Source organism: Etheostoma cragini, chromosome 18, assembly GCF_013103735.1.
Source record: "Etheostoma cragini isolate CJK2018 chromosome 18, CSU_Ecrag_1.0, whole genome shotgun sequence".
Taxonomy (NCBI): domain Eukaryota; kingdom Metazoa; phylum Chordata; class Actinopteri; order Perciformes; family Percidae; genus Etheostoma; species Etheostoma cragini.
This window is the reverse complement of record NC_048424.1, coordinates 21,592,207-21,615,573: the sequence shown is the minus strand read 5'-3', so window position 1 is coordinate 21,615,573 and position 23,367 is coordinate 21,592,207. Positions and strand designations below refer to the sequence as shown.

General features: G+C 42.4%; 1 protein-coding gene across 3 annotated transcripts in view; it reads right to left on the bottom strand.

Annotated features, from left to right (window-relative positions):
* Window positions 1-23,367, bottom strand: part of evlb (Enah/Vasp-like b) — a 52,345-nt gene that overhangs the window by 16,460 nt on the left and 12,518 nt on the right. Inside the window, exons 1-2 of one of the 3 annotated variants that reach the window (XM_034899929.1) lie at window positions 19,823-20,548; window positions 94-262 (exon numbers count right to left, since the gene is read on the bottom strand). In XM_034899929.1, the coding sequence (XP_034755820.1) occupies window positions 94-262; window positions 19,823-19,917 (264 nt within the window). In that variant the 5' untranslated portion in view covers window positions 19,918-20,548. Of the gene's footprint in view, window positions 1-93; window positions 263-19,822; window positions 20,549-23,367 lie in introns of those variants that run through there. The other 2 variants (XM_034899928.1, XM_034899930.1) reach the window with 2 other exon arrangements.

Below are 23,367 nucleotides of genomic sequence, written 5' to 3'. Positions count from 1 at the left end.
CATTTGCCATTGTTCTTTTTACTCTCTCTCTCTCTCTCTCTCTCGTGACTAAACGGCTGAAAATAGCAGCGTGTCTCCCTGCCTGGTCGTTACCTGCTGGTCCTGCAGCTTGACGCCCACCACTCTGAAGGTGTTGTTGGCAGTGTTGTGGTAGATGTTGATGCGGCTGAATCCCTGCTGTCCGGGCTTGATAGGCACCCACTTCTTGCTGGTGTCATCGTAGACCATGACCGAGGCCCGTGCCTGGCAGATACTCTGCTCACTGGGAGTGAAAAAGAGAAAGACAGAGATGAGGGCCAGTTAATAACGAGCAGAAATCATCAGTTCAACAGTGAATCAATGCTCATTTAAGAAAGAATTGATCTAAGGAAAATCCACCCGCAGCCATTCTTAAGCTATGTAATATCATCACTTATTAAATGTTCAACATATTCCATGAGTTACTGACTAAATCTTCTTTTTTATCAACCTGCCACATTTTTCTGAAAGTCAGTTTGCAATTTACACGTCAGAGAAGAGCGGGCATTTAGCTGCATGTTATTTGTATTAGTGAATAATAGTAACTATTTTTGTGGTATTCCTTCTGTGATGAATGTCACATTCTGTGATTTTTTTCTATGTCTATGCAATATAATGATTGTTTCAGACAGCTGAACATTTCTGTTATGTAACTTTGTCTGAATTTGAAACTCAAAAGGACACTTTTATGTGCATCCTTTGTTTTTGTCAGGTAGAGGTTCCGTAAAGGAAAAAGCTGAATGTGTCTACACACTGCAACACATACAGCAACAATTAAACCCCCACATCTCCTCACTTTCTGCAAGCTGCCTGTCCCCAGAACACACTGTAAAAAACATCTCCTCACTATCTGCTAGCTGCCTGTCCCCAGAACACACTGTAAAAAACATCTCCTCACTATCTGCTAGCTGCCTGTCCCCAGAACACACTGTAAAAAAACACGGTCTCTGTAGACAGCCCAAGGTCTACAAACGGCAACAAAACCAAACTGTGCCCACCTGCAACACAAAGCCTACACAAACAGTGTTCCAGCGTTCCAGCCAATAACCGACAAGAAGGACTTGGGGGTTGGGGGTTTGGGGGGGGGATTAGTGCACGGAAGCACAGAAGGGAGGGGCAAGCTAGTCTCGTTTTGTTTCAACAAGAAGTAACGTCACGTAACATCGCTTAGAGCACCTTTAAAATAAGTATAAAGGAGAATAAGATAAGACACTAGTTCAGACTAGACTCGTCTACTTAAGACGAGTACTGTGAAAAATAAAAAGAATGTGGCGTGTTCAGTCTAATAAAGTTCAGGAGCTATAATCCAGTGTGCACATACTTCCTGCTTTTTTTCTGCATTTGGGCAGTTTTGTACATGAAATAGAAAGTACACCAGTCAACAAAGTAGCCCAAGAAAACAAGGTTGATGAAGTGTTTTAGGGTTAAATATTCCTTTAGCAGTAGTGACGGCTGAATGCTTGTCTGAGGATGTAAGTGAGATCATTACAGTGAACAACAACCCAGTCTCCTGATCCTGTGTTACACTAATAGTCTAATCCAAATGTAATCAAGCGCTTGTCAAGCATCTGTTGATGTTCTTAATGAGAGGCAATCGGAATGTGTGTGTGTGTGTGTGTGTGTGTGTGTGTGGCCTCCAGGGTTGAGTCTGCCTGCTCTCCCATTTGACCGTGTTCATCACAGCCCACTGACACTCCTTCTCTCTACACTTTCTCTCACTGTAACACACACACACACACACACACACACACACACACACACACACACACACACACACAAAGTGATTTCAGTACGAGAGTGCCGTGTCATGACCTTCTCCATGTGTATTTTTACAATGCATGCCAGAAAAAAAGGCTTGTGCTGCAGTGTGCTACAGGGTGAAGAGGAAAAAGAGAAGATCAAGGTGGAAAAACACAGGCAAGGAACAAAAAAACAGTTTTTGACTTGCAAATGAGATTAACAAGATGAGTCCCATCTCTGTCTTTGCCTCTTTGCCAAGCCAAAATTAGTGGATCGACCCCTGAGGCCGAGTGAAAGAGCTGCGTCAGAGAAGAGAAGGAGAGAGTGTTGCAGCACAGAGACAGTAGTGCAGCATAGACAATTTCAAAGATGATGTTTAAGAGACAGTATACTGTAGAAGGACTAGTTTGACATTTGGGAACAACTTATTTGCCTTGAGATTGAAACCACTCGCAAAGGCACTGTTCCCAAGTCACATAGGTGCCATAGCATCACTACATTTCTGTCTGCACACACATTCATCAAACATTTTAGTAGATTAATCCTCGTGTTGTCTTCCCGCCGACCTACAACATTTTATTTTTTCTGAGTCAAAATTTAAAATGAAAAAACTTTTATCAAGGTTATGGTCGTCTTCTCGACCCGTTTGTGTCTTTCCCCCAATGTTTTTGTCACTTTTTCAACGTTTCTCGACTTTTGTTGAGCCATTTGAAATTTGTGTCTTTCCCCCCCAAATTTTTAAAGCTTTTTTTTATTTAATTTTTTTACATTTGTCACCTTTTTGACATTTTGTCCTATTGTTGGGCTTTTTTTTCACATTTTTGTCGTTTAATTTTTTGCATTTGTTCACATTTTAGTCAATTTTATTGACATTTGTCTTTTTTTGGACATTTTTCCTCCTTTTGAATAGAGCCAGGAAACTGTTTTCTGTTTTTCCTGCTAATCACCACTAAGCTCTAGTTCCATACTTCCATAAATCAAACTAGCTCAGCGTAAATTCTTTCAACACTTAATCACTGCTCAGCTGGTGGAGGAGTTCGCCTTCCTGTTAAACCAATCAGAATCGGCCACAAATTCCAAGAGCCAATCACAGCGTTGCATCTCTGTTATAAATCTGTTTCTCTCCCTGCTGCTGTAAGCTGTCATTTCAGGCAAAGAGTGCAACCCACCACCTTCCTCCTCCAGTCATTGTCACCCAAAGGCACCCTGGGTCCTTCTCCCCTTCCTCCTCCAGTCATTGTCACTAAAAGGCACCCTGGGTCCTCCTTCCCCTTCCACCTCCAGTCATCGTCACCCAAAGGCACCCTGGGTCCTTCTCCCCTTCCACCTCCAGTCACTGTCACCCAAAGGCACCCTGGGTCCTTCTCCCCTTCCACCTCTAGTCATTGTCACCCAAAGGCACCCTGGGTCCTTCTCCCCTTCCACCTCCAGTCATCGTCACCCAAAGGCACCCTGGGTCCTCCATCACCTTCAAGCTCCAGTGACTGTCACCCAAGGGAACCCTGGGTCCTTCTCCTCTTCCACCTCCAGTCATCGTCACCCAAAGGCACCCTGGGTCCTTCTCCACTTCCACCTCCAGTCATTGTCACCCAAGGGTATCCTGGGTCTTCCTCCCCTTCCACCTACAGTCATTGTCACCCAAAGGAACCCTGGGTCCTTCTCCCCTTCCACCTCCAGTCATTGTCACCCTAGGGTATCCTGGGTCTTCCTCCTGCCTGACGCTCCGTCAAGTCCTTGGTCTGGTCTTCGGGCTCCTTCGCTGCCACCACAAGTGTCTAGACTCCTTCGGGGGGGATTTTCTTGACTTCCTTACCCCTTATACAAATTATTCTATAACAATGGAGTCTAAAGCTCCAAAGACTGTATGCTTACGTACAATAAACCTTTGCATAACTGCAAACAAGTCTTGATTAAATTCTTTTGAGAGGGCGTTAGATTTGAGTGCACTGATATTTTTGTCATCCCACTGGAAAAGAAGGACTCTATTCTGGGATAGAAGTGACTTCACAATGCCTTGGCAGCATCGAGCTACAGGATAAGGAATGATCTGTGCAAGCTGTGTGCTTGAATTGTGCACACATCAAATAGCATTATAGGATAAAGGATTAAAAAAATAATGCTATCCGTGCTTCTCTTTCACTTCACTGAAAGGAGAGCAGTAGGAAGCAGCTGAAACTTGTAGAACAGGAGTCCATTCAAATAACACAACAAAGGAAAAAATAGCTCCACATAATACCCTGCTGCATGTATTTTAAGCTGGAGTTATAAATACATTTCTCCCAGGTTAAGTTTTATTCTCCACACACAAGTTATCTTGCATAAGTGGTTTGGATGTGCATACACTGGAAATCAGCCCGAGCCACAGCAGGCCAACGATGTGATTAATTTATTTTCTTTAACTTGTCGACTCTGTTCATTTTTAAAAAGGAGTTCTTGGCAACTAGCTGGAAATGGCATCGGAGGCCCAGAAGCATGAATAAATGAGGTTCTTGTGCTAAAAGAGACTCGAGCGGGAAAAATTGAGGAAAAAGAGATGGAGTGGTGGAGGGCAAAGAGAGAGAGAGGGGGAGACAGAGAGAGAGAGAGAGAAGGTGCGAAGGAGCTGAGGCGACAAGAAAACAGATTTTCCTGACTGACAATTTTGGGACGCACACACACTCACTCGTACATGCCCATGCACACAAATGCAGGAAGTATGTAGTGTAGCTCACTCAACGCCACACCCGTTGAAAATGTAACAATATCTGCACAGGACATGAATAAATCAGATGCTTCTGAACGTACCTTGACAGCGCACACACACACACATACACACACACTCTAAATGCCATCTTCCTTTGTCTGTTCAAGTCAGTGCTACAACAAATTTGAGCTAACAGGGACAGACAGTGAAATCTCAGAAAGCTGCTCAGAAATCGTCAGATTCACTTCCACAGAAAGGAGCAGGAAGTATCGGTATCACCTCTGATACTGCTAGTATCGGAACGGGAAGTACTGGAGTTTATGCACCGATTCGATACCACATAAAAAACCCTAAAGAAAATCTATGTTAAAGCAGTTTATTTATGTTCCGTTATAACTGACTGTCAAACTGGATAATAACAGAAAGTTCTGTGACGTTCATTGTTTGTCATCATATCCCATCCATACAGGGATAGTAGTATACAACTGTTAACACATGATAAAGATATGACACACTGGTATTGGGTCAGTACTCGGTATCGGCCGATACACAAGTTCAGGTATGAGAATCGGTATCTGGAAGCAAAAATGGTCACACACACACACACACACACACACACGCATCATCCCCATTAAGTCGTTCTCCTTTGTGCCGCAGGTCATTGCTGGGTTAATGGGATGCCTGTTTCCCCCAAACTCCTTCCACCACTGTTGGTTTTTCTCATTTCTCCTCTCACACACACAAAATTAGTTTTCACACCTCCCTAAAGTCACAGGTGCACCGGTCAGATGCAAGCATTTCAGAAGTGTTTCAGCAGTTCCTTTCTCACAGATGAGACTATATAACAGTGTGCTCACACCTGGAGCCCGTCGGTTCACTCTTGCCAGCAGCTATAAATCGTCAAAGTGTTTCGTTCCCCTCTCTATTTCCGCTGCCACGCTTCCTGTGTGCCTGCACTAGTTTTACCCTGCTAACGTCACTTCTCTGATGTAAGATGAACAGCACAACCACGAGCTGTCACGGGAGTGGGATACGCTTTGGACTCACGGTGGAAATCCAGAGGAGAGAGAAATCCTTAGAATAGAGAAAATACATATGAAAACCTACATGCTTAAATATTCCACCTTTCAGCACAAATAAAACAACCTTTGAGTATACACTTTCCACCAAAACTAGTTCCTTCTTGAGGCTATTTTGTCGCCTAGCGCTGCCCAAGAGGATTATGATTGGTTTAAAGAAATGCCAATAAACCAGAGCACATTTCTATCCTAACCCTGAAGGCTGTGTGGACTCACTGGACCCTCCTCCACAGCCCTGTAGGGGAAGGTCTGGCAATGTGAGACTAATTAGTAAGGAACTCAATTAGTAGATCTGAGTCAGTTTGGTAACTGTAACATAATGGAGAAAAGTGTATTGCTGTCACTCTGTTCTCTCATTAACATTTATGCTACCCCGCATGTGTGTGAGTGTGTGTGTCGCCCGTCTGTTACACTAATCTGTGTTGTCAGAGGGCCTTGTGTGCGACTCAGTCTCCGTCCACACAGCAGCTCTTACACCAGCCTGCAGACATCACAACATCGGATCAAAGCTATTGTCCTGCTCCACTTTCTGAGGCCTCCGCGCTCAAGGCAGCGGTGCGCTAACAACAAAAGAAGGATGTGCCTGAAATAGAAGCGCAGACACACACGTGGCTGCATGCAAATTGGTGCATGCACACAGATTCATATTGTTCATCTCTACACTCCACATTGGGGGAATGAAGACTCCAATGTCAACCAAAGCATGACTGGCAATGGAAACTCAATCCAGGGACCAGGGGATGTAAGCACGGAGGACATAATTAGGACATTATTTGACCAATCTCCTCAAACCTGCAAGGGAAAATCTTGTTTCTCACAATTAGATTCAATTATTTCAACTGTGGCCTTTTGCCAAAAGCCAACACCACAACAAAAGGTCGGGGGGTTAAACATTTCAGTTGGACCTTACTGCACAGTAAAGACACCACTCTGTGTCTGTGAAGCCAAAGAAACCTGCAGAGATACTGACTGTTATCTGACACTGTAATGTTTGGGCTTTTCTCTCTAGGCAGTGATGGGAATTAGATGTAGTCGTTTTTACCACCCATGTAGATAAAAATAGACAAAGCAAAAAACAACTCCTACTTTGTGCTGAAAATGCCGCCCAACAATTTCCTTTGGGATACATAAAAAAAGTCCATCTTAAACTTTTTTATCTTGTGAGACACACCAGACATCAGAGGTAATCCGAAATGTTTTGGGAATAAAGGAAACACTTAGTTAGTTGCAATTCTCAATTCTCTATAGCACCTCCAAGAGGATATAAAAGGGATTTCAAAAAGGATGTGGAAATCCTCTACATTTTGAGCACCATGAAATTTAAGAGCTAAGAGGTTGGTATTCTTACTGGTGATGCTGTTTCCAACTATACATTTTGGGATGTATTTTGTGGTTAGAAGCTCAAAATATGAGCTCAACAAGAGGTACGGTACTCTGACTTAGTTCATTGTCTCGTATTTTGACAATGTTGACAGTTAGCATTGGTATAAGTCAGCTTAAGTGATGGATCAACCTGACTGTAACAAGCAAAGCACTGTAACTGTGGATGAAGTGACCAGCTCTGAGACTTAATATTAAGCACATACAAATACAAATATGTGTGCTGGTGCCCACACATCCTGGTCTACTGTAAGAGAGAAAGACAGGATTCCATCAAACCTGCAATCAAACCAATGTTTCGGTTTGTCTCTGCAACTTAAGGAGAGAAATATGCTATCAAGCAAACACACTGCCTGACAGTATTGTCGCTGAGACCTGCCAGAGGGCAGCAGTGACTGTTGTCAGCCGTTCATGATGTCCTGAAATGATTTGATCGATTAGCTTATCCAGTGCCAGTGATGCCTTTGAACGCAGAACAAGAGGTTAATACGTAGTAAACCTCCTGATTATGCAGCACCGACGAGACAAACGGTCAAAACAACAAGACAGTCAAAGCAACGCAGAGATGTAGCCCACTTGCCCTAAAATGACAAGGTATCAGCAAAACATAATTACATCATAATTAAAGCCAGCATGATGAAAACAGAGAGAAAGCCGGATGTCAGGAAATAGATGGGAAAAATATAGTGGAGGATAATGCTTAGTGCACTTAATACACAGTCAGTCGTGTAGGGAAATGACATGTATGCATACTGGAATTGACTGTGCTCAGTGATCAGTGAAAAGGACTGTCACATCTTATTTTGCCAGTCAAACAGAGAAATAAATCAATTTTCTTAATCGGAAAGAAAACATGTGTGCCTGTGTGATCTGTAATGTGAGAGTTACATCCGAGGTGTCTAAACTGACACACACACACATGCACACACATTTGCAAACCAAATATTGCATTCCCCTGTACTAGTTGTTGCTTGTCATGTGAAAAAAAACCTTGAGACTAGCCGAGCAGCTCCATTATGTTATTATATTTAAGATTTAACTCTCTCTTTTCCATCACATTTTAAGGACGTAAATCAATTTAGGGTGTAACAGCCCAGTGGTTTAAAGGTCTTTATGTTTGTTGCTGATTCCCTATCCTTTATCACTGCAAAGAGATTTTGGATTTGTGGTTCAGTAGCAATGAAAGAAGAGAGCGGATCATAAAAATTGTCTTTGTGTCCCGCAGCCAGCTGCTTGGAGAGAACAGCCAAATCCCGAGAGTTAGTTGGCAGAACAATCGTCCCCACAAATTGTTTGTCTTTTTGTCAAACCCCTTTACAAAATGTTCTCTGTTTTCCGAGACGGGAGGAAAATCATGGAGAATCCAAAGGGTGCACAGTGAAACTTCTTTGTGCATGCATGCAAGTATCTGTGTGTGCGTGTGTGTATATTTCTGCATCTGTGAGCATCAAACATCAAAGCTGTATGAAGCAGAAATAAGAACAGCTGACAGCTTAAACATTTATAAGCGTGCCAGCAGGGCAAAGCTACATTAGCAATGAGCCTGAGCTAAACCTCAGCTTTTATAGAAAATGGGATAAATTCTGCTAAACCGACACTGCCATCCAACCACAGGGGCCAGTTGGCATAACGAGGAGCCAAATTGGTTAAATGACATTAATTCCGACTCCCATGATCTGAGTCACCCAACAAACATTCCTCTGCAGTCAACGGTTACTTCAGGGAAGGTGCACGAGCACTGGTCCACACCCTTCATGTTCTACTTCCTGGATTAATATTAAGTACAGTGTGCGGCAGGAAATTCCGCCAGATGCATGTATTTTCTCTTTCCTTCCACTTTCTATGTGTTGAAATTTGAAATATGATGGATTTATGAGGACTATTGTTAACTACTCCTCAGATTTCTCCATGGTATTTTGAGACAGCTAACTAGAATATTGCCGTTTTTCCACGGCACGGTATCTACTCGCCTCGCCTCTACTCGAAAACAACTACTTACAAAAAAAAGTCCCTGGTACCTGCTAACAAGTACTTTTTGTAGTACTGCCTCAGTCGAGGTTCCATGTGAGCTGAGGCGATGTTAAAAGGTGACGTGAGAACCTGCTGACTGCTGATTGGCCATTAATTAAAAAAACGCTCTTCTCTCACACGACAATTTAGCAGCGGCTCAGTGCAGTTTAGCTCCGCCCATGACGATTCTGATTGGTTTAAAGAAATGCCGTTTAATAAGATCACGTTTTCCTCCCATCCCTGAATGCTGTGTGGAGTAGCCAGACCCTCCTTCAACAGGCTTTGGAGGAGGGTCCGGCAAAGTGAGACTGCACGAGCTCTGACAGAAGGAGTTTGTTCCAGTAGCTGCTGCTGCACCAGCGCCTGCCGTGATGGATGTCTGCCATGATGGCTCTGCAAAAACATGTTCAGGCAGCTTGTTCTCCAGAAACTTTGTGAAATTATCAAAACGCACCGATATGCAAATGCATGCTCTGCGCATAAGAAATTCTGCAACAAGGACTAGGGAAGGGAGTCGTTTAGAAGCAGGACCGGTTTCAGAGTTTAAATACAGCAGTTCTTTCCTAAAATGTTAAACTAATAATTCATCTTTAGCTAAATCATAACCTTAACTATACATTAGATAGACAGATAGATAGATAGATAGATAGATAGATAGATAGATAGATAGATAGATAGATAGATACTTTTATTTGTTCCAAAGGAAGCAAGACAACTGTAACACAACAAACAGATACACACACATAATATCATATTAAATAATCACATAATTAAAAAAAGCACTCACAGAAATGCAATGACCATGATAAGGTGAGCTACTATTGTAGACATTGTGTAATGGTGATAGTGAAAAAGTGCATAGATAATGCAAATATTAATTATGACTATAGAATATGAACATACTAACCTATAAACTGACTGACTGAATACAAATAAGAACATTATGTAACAGGGAATAACCCTGGAAATGCTACTTAGTTACTATTCAGTATTATCTATCACTTTAGTGGGGGGGCCTAAAAACATAAGTAAAGGTATTTAATCATAAGATAATGACGAAGCAATAAGTGACTAATTAGTAAGTACTCAGTAATATGTATTACTTTACATACAGTAGTCTTAACAAAAACAGTATCTAATGTTGAAGTAATTAATAGTATAACTGGTATAAATAACTGCATGTTTGTGTGACTTCTCTTTATTGATCCTTTTGGGATGACTCCTGTAAGGAAATTGATTATTATATTTTATATTATATGAAGATAATAATAATAATTGGTAGAAAAAAAGATGTTCATGCATGTGTCTGTGACAAATGGTCTAGAAGAAAGTAAACTGTCAGGCTGGTTTGCAGGCTAGTTACATAAGCAGCTTGCGTATTTGAGGTTTTGGTGGTGAATGGGGGAGGTGGAAAAAAGTGAAGAGTAAAAAGAGACAGAGGACTCAGAAGAGAGAGAGAAATGGACCTACGTTGACAGCAGACTTTCTAACAGCCTGCCGGCTCTAATACAAACCGTTATGAAACAAACCGAGTTGCTCAACTTGCAGAGGAAACGTCTAAAAATAACTGCCTCGGCTGAATTAGGTTCAGTTTTAAAAATGTGCAAATCATCCTGACTCCCTGTGTGTTTGTGTGAATGTTATAGACAGAAAGTCTTGTGACCTGACTGTAGTAATGGGAAAGCTGGAGTGTGACTCCCTTACTAGTTATTATTGTTGAATATGACACTGCATATTAATACCAAAATAGAACAGCGGTTTTTAAGCTTTATCTCTATGGACCCAGAGTTTAAAATCATCACTCACTATCACTATTGTGCAATCTAGCAAACTGTGCATTGTTTAAAACCTCGGACACAGTTACAGAGACATTTCTGTTTAACATATTACAGACAGAAAATAGCAACTTAAAGAAACATGCTAGCGGCTTTGCACGTTAAAGGCCATGCATTACACATAGCATTTCTTTGTGTTTTTAGTCATGCTGGAGGCAGTGATGTCCACTCTGGTCCAGGCTAAATATCTTACCAGGGATTGCCATGAAATTGGATACAGTTTCTGGTTTCCAGAGGATAAAGCCTGATGATTTTGAAGAATACGTCTAGCGCCACCATGAGGGTGACTGATGATATCGAGACAACTATAGGATGTATTGTGATTTTAAAAAAGGTCCTTATAGAGTACATTCCAATGGCTTTGCTGATCCCTGACTTTTCATTTAGCGGCATCATCAGGTCAAACTTGCACTTTATCCACTACTTTGATTTATGACTAAATCCCTGCAAAATGACATTCCCATAAGCCTGTAGTTGGCCTTTAGTGCTATTTGGAAACGTTAGCATGATGAACATAAGATAAGAAGAAGATAAGAAAAACCTTTATTTGTCCCACAGTGGGGAAATGGCAGTACATGACATAGCGTGTACATTGTATCTGCTAAACATTAGCATGTTAGAGTCTTCATTGTGAGCGTGTTAGCATGCTGCTGTTACATTGACAAGTAGAGTCTAACAGAGCTAGAGTTTAAATAATGAAAGGTGTGACTGGTTTAAGTTCATGTCAATACTGTGGAAAAATCTACTTGCAGAGCCTGGTCGGCATTATGACTTCCTGTAAGAAGCACTGACATTTAAGCAGCCGTTTTCATTCTAATTCACATAATCCTTTAATGCTGTTTAATGAGATGCTTGTGGGATTGTTTACGTCACCAGAGCCAGTGAATTCAGGGCTAGTGGTCAACTAGAGTAATGCTAATATCTCTGAGCATCTTATAAGCATTTCCTGGCCCTTCCATCAACCCAAGACAGGCAGGGAAGGTGGGAAAAATACAGGATTTTGTCTATAAAGTTATATAAACAGAAACATGTTCTTTTAGTAACAATTTTATACCTAACATTTGCATTTGGCCCTGTTTTCTAACCCCCCATCCGGCTTCTAGACTCTTTTGTAGTCCTTAGTGTATGATCCAATATTTATTTCTGTAGTTATTTTTAATGTGACGTGAAGTCTGCTACCAAAGTTATTCAAAAGCATGCTAATCAAGCTATGTGTGTGTGTGTGTGTGTGTGTGTGTGTGTGTGTGTGTGCTTGAGTGTACTCAGCTTGTGTGTATGTGAATGCATGACAGACATAGCCTGGAGACCCTGCAGAAATGATGCTACACACACACACACACACACACAGGACAGCACACGCACACACACTCCTATACTCTACTGATGACTACTGAGACCGTGCGAGAGCACGCTAATCTGTTGGCATGACAACTGGAGTGGAATATTCGCTTGGCCTAGAAAATATGGCTGTGAAGAAAAGATGAATGAGCAGTGAGACATGAATGAAAAATCAGCAACATTCAGACAGCCTGCTCTTTAATTACAGACCCCACTGTCTTCCACGATGTCCTGTCCCATCCTCTCTTTATCAAATAAGTGTCTCACGTGGCTGCAGCTGTGTATTAACACAGGGGTATGCACCCACATGAGAGTCAGTGTATGTAATGCTATGGAATATTATATGAGCTAACTGCCGTCCCAGTTCGAGGGTAGCAGGCAGACACTACCAACCCTGCACACTTGCACACAAGTATATTTCTTACTACTTACTACTGTGTCCACTTACAAGTACTTTGGGGTTTGTGTTGTTCTCTCTTCAAATAAAGCCTTAAATGTTTCTGTAATTCCACAGAGGTCAGTTGGGATGCCAAAAAGGAATAAAGCCACGTCAGGCTGCCATAAAACACGTCTGAATTTATGATTTAATTCCAGCTGAAAGCCTGCGAAGAGAGTGCAGGGATGAGGTTTCTTTTACTGCTGCTCCGCATGGACGCATAAAGCATTTAAGAGTTTCCTCAACCCCAAGCGAGCGCTAATGCTGAGACTCTTGAATCTCGAAGGGGGGGGAGCACAATCAGGAGGTTCATTGCCAGCTCAGGTTCTCTACACTTTAAAGTTAAACACAAAAAAAACATGTATTTTTAAGTGTGATGGATGTTGCTTGAGCATTAACTGAGTTTTAGAGCTGCTAAAAGAAGAGGTTTTAATGTCTGACTGTGGTTTGAAACCACATGTACAAAAGGTCAAAACTCGTAAAGGGTTGTTATCACGTCAGCAAAATGGCTGAGGTCTAATAGAATGTAAGTTCCTGCCTTGCTGCCTGCTGACTTTATCACTATGAGAAGACGCCAAGCAGAACAAATGAAATGAAAGAGAGGACTGTCCGACCCCACTGGGCTTATGTCAGAAAGACAGAAGAGAGTGGAAAATAACTGAGATTCAGCGGCGGAGGATTTAGACTTTGGATGGTCCTTTATGTCTCTACAAAGACAAATCCTCTGACATAACAGACGCATCGGCAGAGACAACACATGGTCAACAGATCCCTTACGAGTTGACTGCAGGCCGAACAAAGTTAATCTGCTGTGAACTCAAACCGACACACAGATGCGTATGAATAAGGTGCATGCAGATGAGATTTGAACCTGCAGGTGCATGAAGATCCCCTTAAAGGAATCATTTTAGGAACAAAAGCTTATTCTTCACAGAGGTTTAGACGAGATGGTCGATACCACTTACATATTTGTCAGTTAGATATGAAGCTAGAGCTTTTTTTCGATTAATCTATTGACCATTTGGATTAGTCAGTTAGTTCTTTTCTTACCAATTATTAATAACCATTACCTATAATCTTTTAACCAATTTGTATTGTAGTATTTTATATTATATACTGTGTCAGTGTCTAAAGTGAATTAATGAAGATGAAAACAAAATATTTGAGATTAATAGTTTTTTTTGACATCCTGCCTGAAAAATTTGAGTTTTCATATTAAGGATGTCTCGGGGTAAACGGATGAACTGACTGGATGTTTTTCTCTGAACTGGAGTCTGGGGAACAAAAATAGTCTTGGGTATTTAAATAATGAAGTGATTTAGTCATTAGTAGCTGAAATACTGAGTACAATATTCAAATTCTGACGTTTATAGCAACCAAATTTCATGAAAAATGGCTCAGCATTAAACAAGTTCCATTCCATTTTGTAGAGAAGTCTGGATCTCTCCACGCATGTATTGGTTTACATCTTGACAGTTCCAATATGGCGGACATGCAGATGCACGTCGAATCGACACCTTATCTTAGGTGTCTTACACCAACATACAGAGTGACGTTAATGTAAACCTATATCATTTTATTTTATAATTCTATATGCGCATAAACAAACAACAACTTGAAAATGCCATGGAAAGCGGGCGGCGGTGCGACGCATCAACGCATTTCATCCAAAGCAATCAAAGTATTCAAGTATTCTGTCACGTCGATACATTGTTCAAGCCTAAAACATGTTAATTGTTGAGCTTTAGAAGTGCTTAGATTTTTAGAATCTGGCTTGCTTTCCAGCCCTACAGCCTTAATGCTAAGCTAAGCTAACTGTGTCCTGTGTCCACTCTCAAATTTGTGGTACCAAATGAGTATATTTCTCAAATAAATGTCTGTCAAACTATTCCAATAAAGGACATTTCATTTTCAGTTGCATGTGTGGCATTAAATGCCTGGAGGCCAGCGAGGAGACAGAACTTCCTGTCTAGGTTGTTGTTTGTGGGAATCTTGATCTCAGCGTAATGAGCATTTGCTGGTATGTTTCATCCAGAGTCCAGCGCCTCAGGCCGTCCTCGTCTACCTACAGCTGAAGCTCTGGCTCCTGTAAACCTATTACAGGACTTTGTTGACTGAGTGTGTGCGTGCATGTTGGGAGGTTAATCACTCCCCCGATCAATCCTGGCATGAGCCCACAAGCTAAGGGGTTGAGCAGAGACGCAGTGACCCCATGCTGAGAGGAAAAATGAGAAAGAGTAGAAGGGGGAAATGAAGAAGGAGCGAAGAAGAAGAGAAGAGAATGACGAATTAAGACGATGACGCCGAAGATAAATCGAGGAGGCAGAGAGATACAGAAGATAGGGAACACAGCGGGGATGGCTTTAAAAAATACATGCGTCTCCATTTGGCAGAGGGGGAAAAAATTCCCAGCCAAGTGAAGGCTGTAGGGGAGAGCATAGTTAGAGCATTAACACTTAGACCGTCTAAAAGAAACAATCCTTATCCCTGGAAAAAACAACGGAGGAAGGAAAGTGACGAGAAGCTGCAGAAGTGCCCTGAGGCTGTGCGCTTTCTGCCCCATGATGCCATTTAACAGCTACTGCTTACTGTGAAGCCTCACAGACACACACACACACACACACACACACACACAGACACACACACACACACACACACACACACATATACATACGTACAACCAAATACACAATGCAGACATGTTTACATCTTATTCCTTTTTCAGTTTGCTGGAGGCCATTAGGTTAAGTGCTCTCCATTGCAGACTACAGTAGGACCTGATAGTCTGCATAACACACACACACACACACACACACACTCACTCACAGGCAGCTGCAATTGCCCGACTCGCCCTCTAGTGAAACACAAACAGTGTCATGGGGGACATCCTATTCGTGCCACAAATGATCAGTTAGTGGATTCAGTGACCCAGAATATTTCCCAAATTTCCAGCAGGGCTTTCTAACGTTTGACATGCACGCACAGTGGAGTCCGTCTCTAATCTACCAGGTTAGACTGAGGGAATAATGCAGATATTTAAGTCTCCTCTGGAAATCCTGAAAAACAGAGAGCCCTTCCATCATACTAAGACATAATCCTCAAGCAATAATGCATATTAAAGCAGCTCTTGGATTTAAGTAAAAAGGGCTTTAAACTTTAAAGTACTGAATCGCACAACATTCAAGCTAAGATATGCGAACAAAGTTTCTAGACAAAATGGATCGCGCCGTCTACCAACACATGATCAATATGGGACATGATTTTTTATTATAGTATAATATATGTTATAATATATAACATATACCAGCTGATAGCGACATATCAAGTAAAAATAAGAGGACAACGACGCTATCAACACATCGCTATGACGCGGCAGATGCAACTTGTCTTCTATTGTCCCTCCGGCACCGCTGCAAGACTCTTTTTTGAAACATGTCTCTAGGTCTGAGCGTCTTGTCTTAACCATTTCCTTCACAAGTTCCTGATCATTTAAATTCAGAAAGTCTCTCGTCTCCTTGTCTGTCCACTTCCATCTGTCTTTGTTGCCCCCCCATGTGTGCAGACAGAGAGGAAATACTGGGCGGAAATGAACTACAACTCCTTCTTCTTGGTTTTGTGGTGGGTTGCAACCATAAAATGACCTAAAACTTAATCGCAATTCATTATTTATTCAGCAACTAACGTTTCCATCAGTGTTTATCGCGTAAGCCAAATATCATCAAGAGAAAATCAGATGAGATTAAACGTATTTCCTTTGAGTAGATATTCATGAAATTCAATCAAATTTTATTGTTTCAATAAGGCATTTTTTATTTGATATCAATTAATTTGGATAAAAATGTGTGGATGGAAACAAAGCTATTGTCACTGTTGAGGTAGGTTACTTGGTTGAGTTAAGGAAACAACTCAACCAAAAGAAAGAACAACTTGGTTATGGTTAAAGGACAATTTCGGTGCAAAATGAACCTAGGGGTTAATAACACATGTGTATAGAGTTGACCGTTCTCTGGGATATGTTTTCATGCTAATCAAATGTGTCTCTAGCTTGAAACAAGCTAGCAAAAAACACTGATTAGCTTATAACGCCAGTCGTGGGGGCAAATAAATTGCTATTTAATACAACTAACAAGGCTCAAAATAGTAACTTCCACGCTAGCATTACGAGCGTCACTACATCTAAACCGAAGCATTGAGAACATTGTAAGTGTACAGACAGTTTATAAAAAAAAAAAGTTTATAAAGACACAGTACCGTTGGCGTAAACAGGCAGGCGCCATCTTGGGAAAACAGTCATGACTTGTCGAACTACAAAAGCCGTGCAACCGCTAGCGTTATAAGCTAATCAGCGGTTTGTGCTAGCTTGTTTCAAGCTAGAGACACATTCAATTAGCATGAAAATATATCCAATAGAACAGTCGACTTGGTACACATGTTATTAACCCCTAGGTTCATTTTGTCATTTTTAATTGTCATTTACGGAAAGTTCCCAGTTAAATGACTTTCCAGCTATCACACTTCGTCTGCCCTTTGCTTCTGAGATACAAAAATCCCAACTCGCTGACCCCACAATGTCCATGTCAGTTATCTAATTTGACATAGCTCCCTTTAAACGTTTGAGCATAGGACCGATGTTGTTGTCGTCTCATGAGAACAGAAAGAAACAGCTTTAGCTTTAGCCTCCTGATGTAATGTTTTTCAATTGTTAATAGTAGCTAAACCAGCCAAAATCATGCAAGTTCAATCATTTATATTCAATGTGTAGCCTACTGAGGTTCCTGCACGAGGAGAGGAATTCATTTCACTGTGTGGTGGGTATTACACCTGGAGGCAAGAATGGCTGATGGCTAGTTTCAGCACAGTAGCATCATCAACGTTAAGTAACATTTGTGTCAATGTTGTTTTTGTTTAAAGGCATGATGCCTTAAAAAATTTAACAACGCCAACATTAGGCGGGTCATCAAAAACTGACATTTTGAAATGCTTAAGAAATATCACCGCTCTCTCTCTCTCTCACACACACACACACACACACACACACACACACACATACTACTAAGAAGGTTGGGTTTCTGCTTGGAGCTTCAAGAGGCATTGAAGCAAAAGCTCTTTCTCTCTCTGTGCATTATACATACGTGTCTGTATGCTCCTATGGATTGGCCAGCATTGGTTGTCATGGTTATCAGGCTGTCACTACTTCGGTCACCATGGAGCCCAGGCTGGAGCTAATATCCCAGCATCCTTCGCAAGGGGTTTTCAAAGGTGTGTACCACACCAAAAGCCCACCAGAAACCATCATCAAACATGATTTCCTTCTTGTCTTCACCATCACACCGGCTCCTCCTTTCTCCTCTAATTCCACCTCCATCCGTTTGACTGTTTCCCTCTCACGGTTACAATCCATTCTCCTTTTGCTTGGCTTTGCTTTTCTCACCATCCCCCCTCTCTCTCCTGGTCTCTTATTTCTTCTCCCTCTCATCTAATCTCCATCTTCGCCCTCTCTGTCTCTCTTGATTTCTCATTTTTCTATCTCAAATCTCTCTCCTCCTTCTTCCCTATCACTCAGCTCTAATGAGCTCGCCTTGTGAATAATAAAGCTGTAAATACTGCTGTGTAGTTGTGTCCATTTGCTCTATCATGTGAGCTGAACTAACTTCGACAGCCAGGGAAAATATGATTAATCTGCTTAGAATTAGACCAGTCTGTTTATGGATGTGTATTATCATTAAAATATCTCTCACTGCTTTCCTAAATAAGTATCCATTACATAAAATCTGATTTGCGGAACATTAACATTGCTTAAGGGCCTGGATTGGTTTTGTGAAAACACATGTGAAAGCACTTTAAACCTCATTAATCTCTGCAAATTCACACAGGGTTTGTTTGTGTGTTGGTGTGCCTCCCTAACGTGTCTCTTTTCCAGGGAAAAAGAGGAGAGGTGCGAGGCAAAGCCAGATATGTGCGAGACTGTAGTTTTTTTCATTAGGCTGCAGTCTACACAGACACTTCAAACCCTGATATTTGCTGACATTTCCTGATGTGGACATTTCAAAGAAGGTCACTGACGTGACACTGCATTGGGCCAAACCTGTTAAATTGTTTTAGGCTAAAAAAAGTGAAAATACTAACCTGGGTTACAAAGATCATGTATGGTAGCAAATAAAATTTCGAGACTAAATGCAGTCAGCACAGACAGTTAGAAAAGTGGGTATGCAGCCTCCCTTTCTTCTTCTCTCTTTCCCCTCCTCGCCCAGCTGTGAAGGCCCTCAGACTCCTGTGGAGCCTCTGGGGAGCTCGGCCAGGCCATGATACTGACACGCTGTGGCCCCATAAAGCTGCTCCAGCCTGGAGCACCGGCCAAACTAAAGGCTGCTTAGTGGGACAAAACTCTGGCTGAGTCCCTTAAAGCTGCACTAATCAGAGCTGTTAGAGAAGGAATCGTCCCACGTATCGCACACAAGATTACAAGGACATCTCAAAGTGTGAATGTATAGATGGAAAACTTAATGGATGGAGGGATGGATGGGGATGTAGACAAGGACAGATGGCTAAAAAGAAAGAAACAGTTGTGAATGTGTGCTTAATGGGAGTGAAAAGACAAATATTTTCTTATTTGGATGTCCCAGAGCAACAGATCAGACTTCTTGCATGCTTGAACGCAACAGCTCCATCCGGCACAATTACATCTCAACAAGACAAAGAGCAGGGAAGCTGTTGCATGTCTGAGCATGCGTCTTTGCAACCATGACGGCAGGCGTCGGCTGTGGATGCAACAAGCCACCCTGGGCTCTTTTCGGCGTTGATTGGAGAGAAAGAGTGGCAGATAAAGAAAGAGAGAGGCCTTAACACAGAGAACAAAAGAGCCACAGAGGCGGCAAACAAGAGGGCCACTGCGGCCACAGGGGCCTGGATGGCAAATATTACACAACTGCAACAGTGTCATCCCCTCTGCCCAAACTTGGCAAGCTCCTCTATAGGCCATCAATGTCCTCTGCTTCTCCCAGGAGCCTAACACTTTCTGCACAGATAGCTTATACATTAGCATGCAGCCCCATCCCCCTGCAAGGGCAACCATCCGCTCACATCATACACAGAAACGCTTCATATGCAGCAGCAGCTGGGGATCTGTTGGAAAATACAATCATGATGCTCTAGCTTCATTTTGGGTGGATCTAAGAGGCATTTGGTACTCACAAAAGCAAATGGAACCATCAGACCTGGGTGTCTCCACCAGCAAAGAATAGGTACTTGACCTGTAATGGGTTGATGGGTCCACTGTAAACACCTCCCCCCCCCTAAAGCCTACCTGACTTTGAACTCAGTGAGCTGTGGCTGTGCTCCCGGTTCAGCACAGTAGATCTGGGGGAAGTAAAACCGGTGCGACTGAAGGTTGATGTCCATGGTGTCCACACACAGCAGACACACAGCTCAGCCCTGTTTAGCAACTACAAAAATGGGAGAAAGAAAAAAAACGCCTGTATTTGTTGCTTTTTTGCTTTGTCCGTCCTAAATGTCCTCGCTGACACTTTTGCTATAGGTCAGAGTTCAGTGCCAGACACCCCAGACACCTTCTCCCCAAGTGGTCGCAGGGCTACAGAGCGCTACCGCCAGGAAGGCATCCCCCTCTTCTTCTCCTCCTCCGTGTACAGCACATTCAATCACCTTTGCTGTCCAGCACCAAACAGGCACACTAACCTATTTCCCCACTAGCAGCCACTGTACACTCAGCAGCTGTGAGCACAAGAACAAAGATGAGTCCAGTAAAAGATGCTGCCTCCAATAGACACAAAAATAATCCTGGTTTGTGGTCAATAATTCATCCTTTAGCAGGTAGAGAAGCAAAATTAGGAAGAAATGAAGGAGAATGTTGAACTGTGGGGCTTAAGAGCAGCCCAGCTTAGCCACATAGAGAGGAAACTGAATGGGAGATGAGAGTCCTTTGGCTTTTACGCTTCAGAGACGGAGGAGGGGGGAAAGAGAGAGAGAGGGATGGAGATAGAGAGAGATTCCCGATGCTGTGAGGCGTTGCCCTCGCACTGGCTCTCCTCTCTGTGTCTCATTGGATTACCTCCTCCCTCCTCCTCCCTACATCCCTCCATCCCTCCATCCCTCCCTTCCTCCCCTCCCAGCTGTGACAAGAACGATGGGCCGCCAGCCCCGGAGGCGGCTGGTCCTGCCCCTCCTTCCCCCACTCTCTCTCCTTCCTCCTCCTCCGCCTCCCTGCTCTCCTCTCCCGGCTGCCGGATTGGCCTAGGTGAGGAAGCGTAAGCCTGCGTCGGGGGCGAGGAGGAGGAGCAACAGATTTTTAATTCATCTGATGGCTTCCATCTTTTCTCGCATATGATTTGAAGTGGCATGCCGGGCTTGGGTGGAGCTCTGGATGCAACACAATCTCTCTCTCTCTCACACACACACAGATCCGAAAGCTTTCATTAGCAACAAGAGACACAGGTGGAGAAAAAGCAATAGATCCCTTTGTTGGAAGTTGGGGCTTTGGAAAGGGTTAATGTCAATCAGTGAAACAGACCACATTTGAGCATGCAAGGCCAACATTTGCCCCTTTAATATTCCCTTACTCTGTTAACCATATGCATGCAGATTATAAGTCATATCCAGTAAGTGGTGCGTGGCTATAATACTAATCTTCTGGGTAGGTTCCACATCCCAGTAGCCTGCCAGTAACCAATAAACCCCTTCCATATTTGCTGTACATACTTTGACATTTCAGGAAAATATGCCACCCGTGGGCTCTTTCTGCTGTGGTACAGCTCACTCCGCTCACACCACCCACCCACCCACCCACCCATCTGTCCTGCTGTGTTTTGCCAGTAGCCAATTTCATCGATGGGACCGGCCATAGAACAGTTGTATGACATGGTTTGCTCTGTGATCTGTGTGGACGCCAGTGGACATTATAATTTGACAGCTATTCAGTACTGTTTACTCGCCTGCTCACAATGGTGTTTGGCCACAGTTCTTTGTGCCAATAAAATTTCCTCCTTGTCCTTTTTATATCTGTGTGATGTTAGTTCACATATTTGCCAGACCCTGGAAAGAAAAACATATTGCAAATGTCTGCTTGCAATGAGTTGCATCATGTAGCCTTCTCGAACAAATGATGCATCATCACAGCTCCACAGCGATTTAAGCCCAGCGGTTTTGCACTTGTTGGGAGGCTTCTAAGAGACTGATTAAAATAAGAATGGCCAAAATTAAATTTCTGGATTACTGACTAGTATGGTAAAGCTTCAAAAACACTTGATCCTACATTTCCCATAATTCAACTCAAAGCGTCTTACGTTAGACTTCCCGTGCCTGTTAAACACCCACGTCTTTCAAAGTCAACGCCCTAGATTGTAATACTTATGTTGTGTGCCTGCTTGATAGGATTTGATTTGACCACTTAAATATAAAAATCTGAATAAGCCATACATTAAAATACATAAATAGTCAGGGATGTCACAATAAAGCCCAAAGACGTATTTCCACTGTGGTCCCTATCCTTGTAAAGGTAGGCTAATTAAATAATAAGACAGATGCACGCTAGTCTAAACCAAGAAGACAAACTCTTCATTAACTCCAAAATTGTCAACGGCAGTGCATTACAGCTTCACCCCTTCCCTTTCACAATAAAAGCGCTCCACTGAGAGGCAACTCAACAAAATGCTTTACACATTACACATTACAACCCTACAAGTCTTCCATAACACTGTCTGCTCTCAATGTAAACCAATGTGGTCATGTGTTGTGCACTTTCATTGCACATCTATAGGCTACTGCCTTAATAATAAATAAATAAAAGTTGAACAGAGGACACATTTGATGCTAAAAATCTTGGTTTTCCTAATTTTTTATACTGTTGCAGAATACACAAGTGTGTTTAAATAAAAGTGATCTTATTGCTATTTCTTTTCTCTTGTCTTTATTTGCATATTTAGTATTGACATAATCCAAAAGTAATGAAACTCAAGCAGTTATTTACTGGAATATTCTTGAAACAAGAAATATTGCACTGCAAACCAACTGATTTCTTTTTACTCCCTCTCCAGCATTGTTACTTGTTTTCTAAAAAAAAAGTCCCAAGACCTGATTATGACACTGAATCCATTGTTGAGGGATGTTATTTTGCCATGCATGACTACAGTATATTGTGGAGTTTCCGTATTGTGATTTATAAGCTACACAAACTTCCATGGTGGTTGGAAGTGTTTCCCCACCGATTGCACTGGGGCAGTAAAATCAATAAATGCCATTTGTTTGTTCTAGTTTGGCACGCCAAGGGCTACATCTCTCTCAAACTCTTACTATAACTCACTGATGTTACACGGAGGCAGCACACTGGGCTACAGTTCTATTACAGGAGTGCATGAATCGTCTCTCTCTATGAAAAGGCAGCGAAAGACATCTCGCTGCCTGAACAGCAACTCCTCTTCAGGTCCTTCATCCTTCTCTCTCTTTTTCTGTTCAAGAAGAGAAGGACTTGTTCACCATCTTATTTTAGGTCCTTGGTTTTTATCTAAGCAGGAATGAAAACTGTCTCTGTGAGCAGAAAGCAGAAGGGAGTAAAACACAAGAAAAGAACATGCAGCAGACTGACAGATCAGGGGTCACAGATGGGGAGGAGAGAGCAGGAGGGAGGGGGGTTGGAGTGTAAAAAAAAAAGGGAAAACGGAGGGGGATAGAGGATGAGACAGATGGACAGACAGGTAGAGAGAGTTAAATGCCTGGGTGGGATGGAGATAAACTAAATAGATGGAGGGAGAGAGAGAGTCATACGGTGGCCGGGAAGTGCAAAACAACATTACAAAGTCTGAAACACTTTTACAAAGATCGAGACAAATTTACATTTTA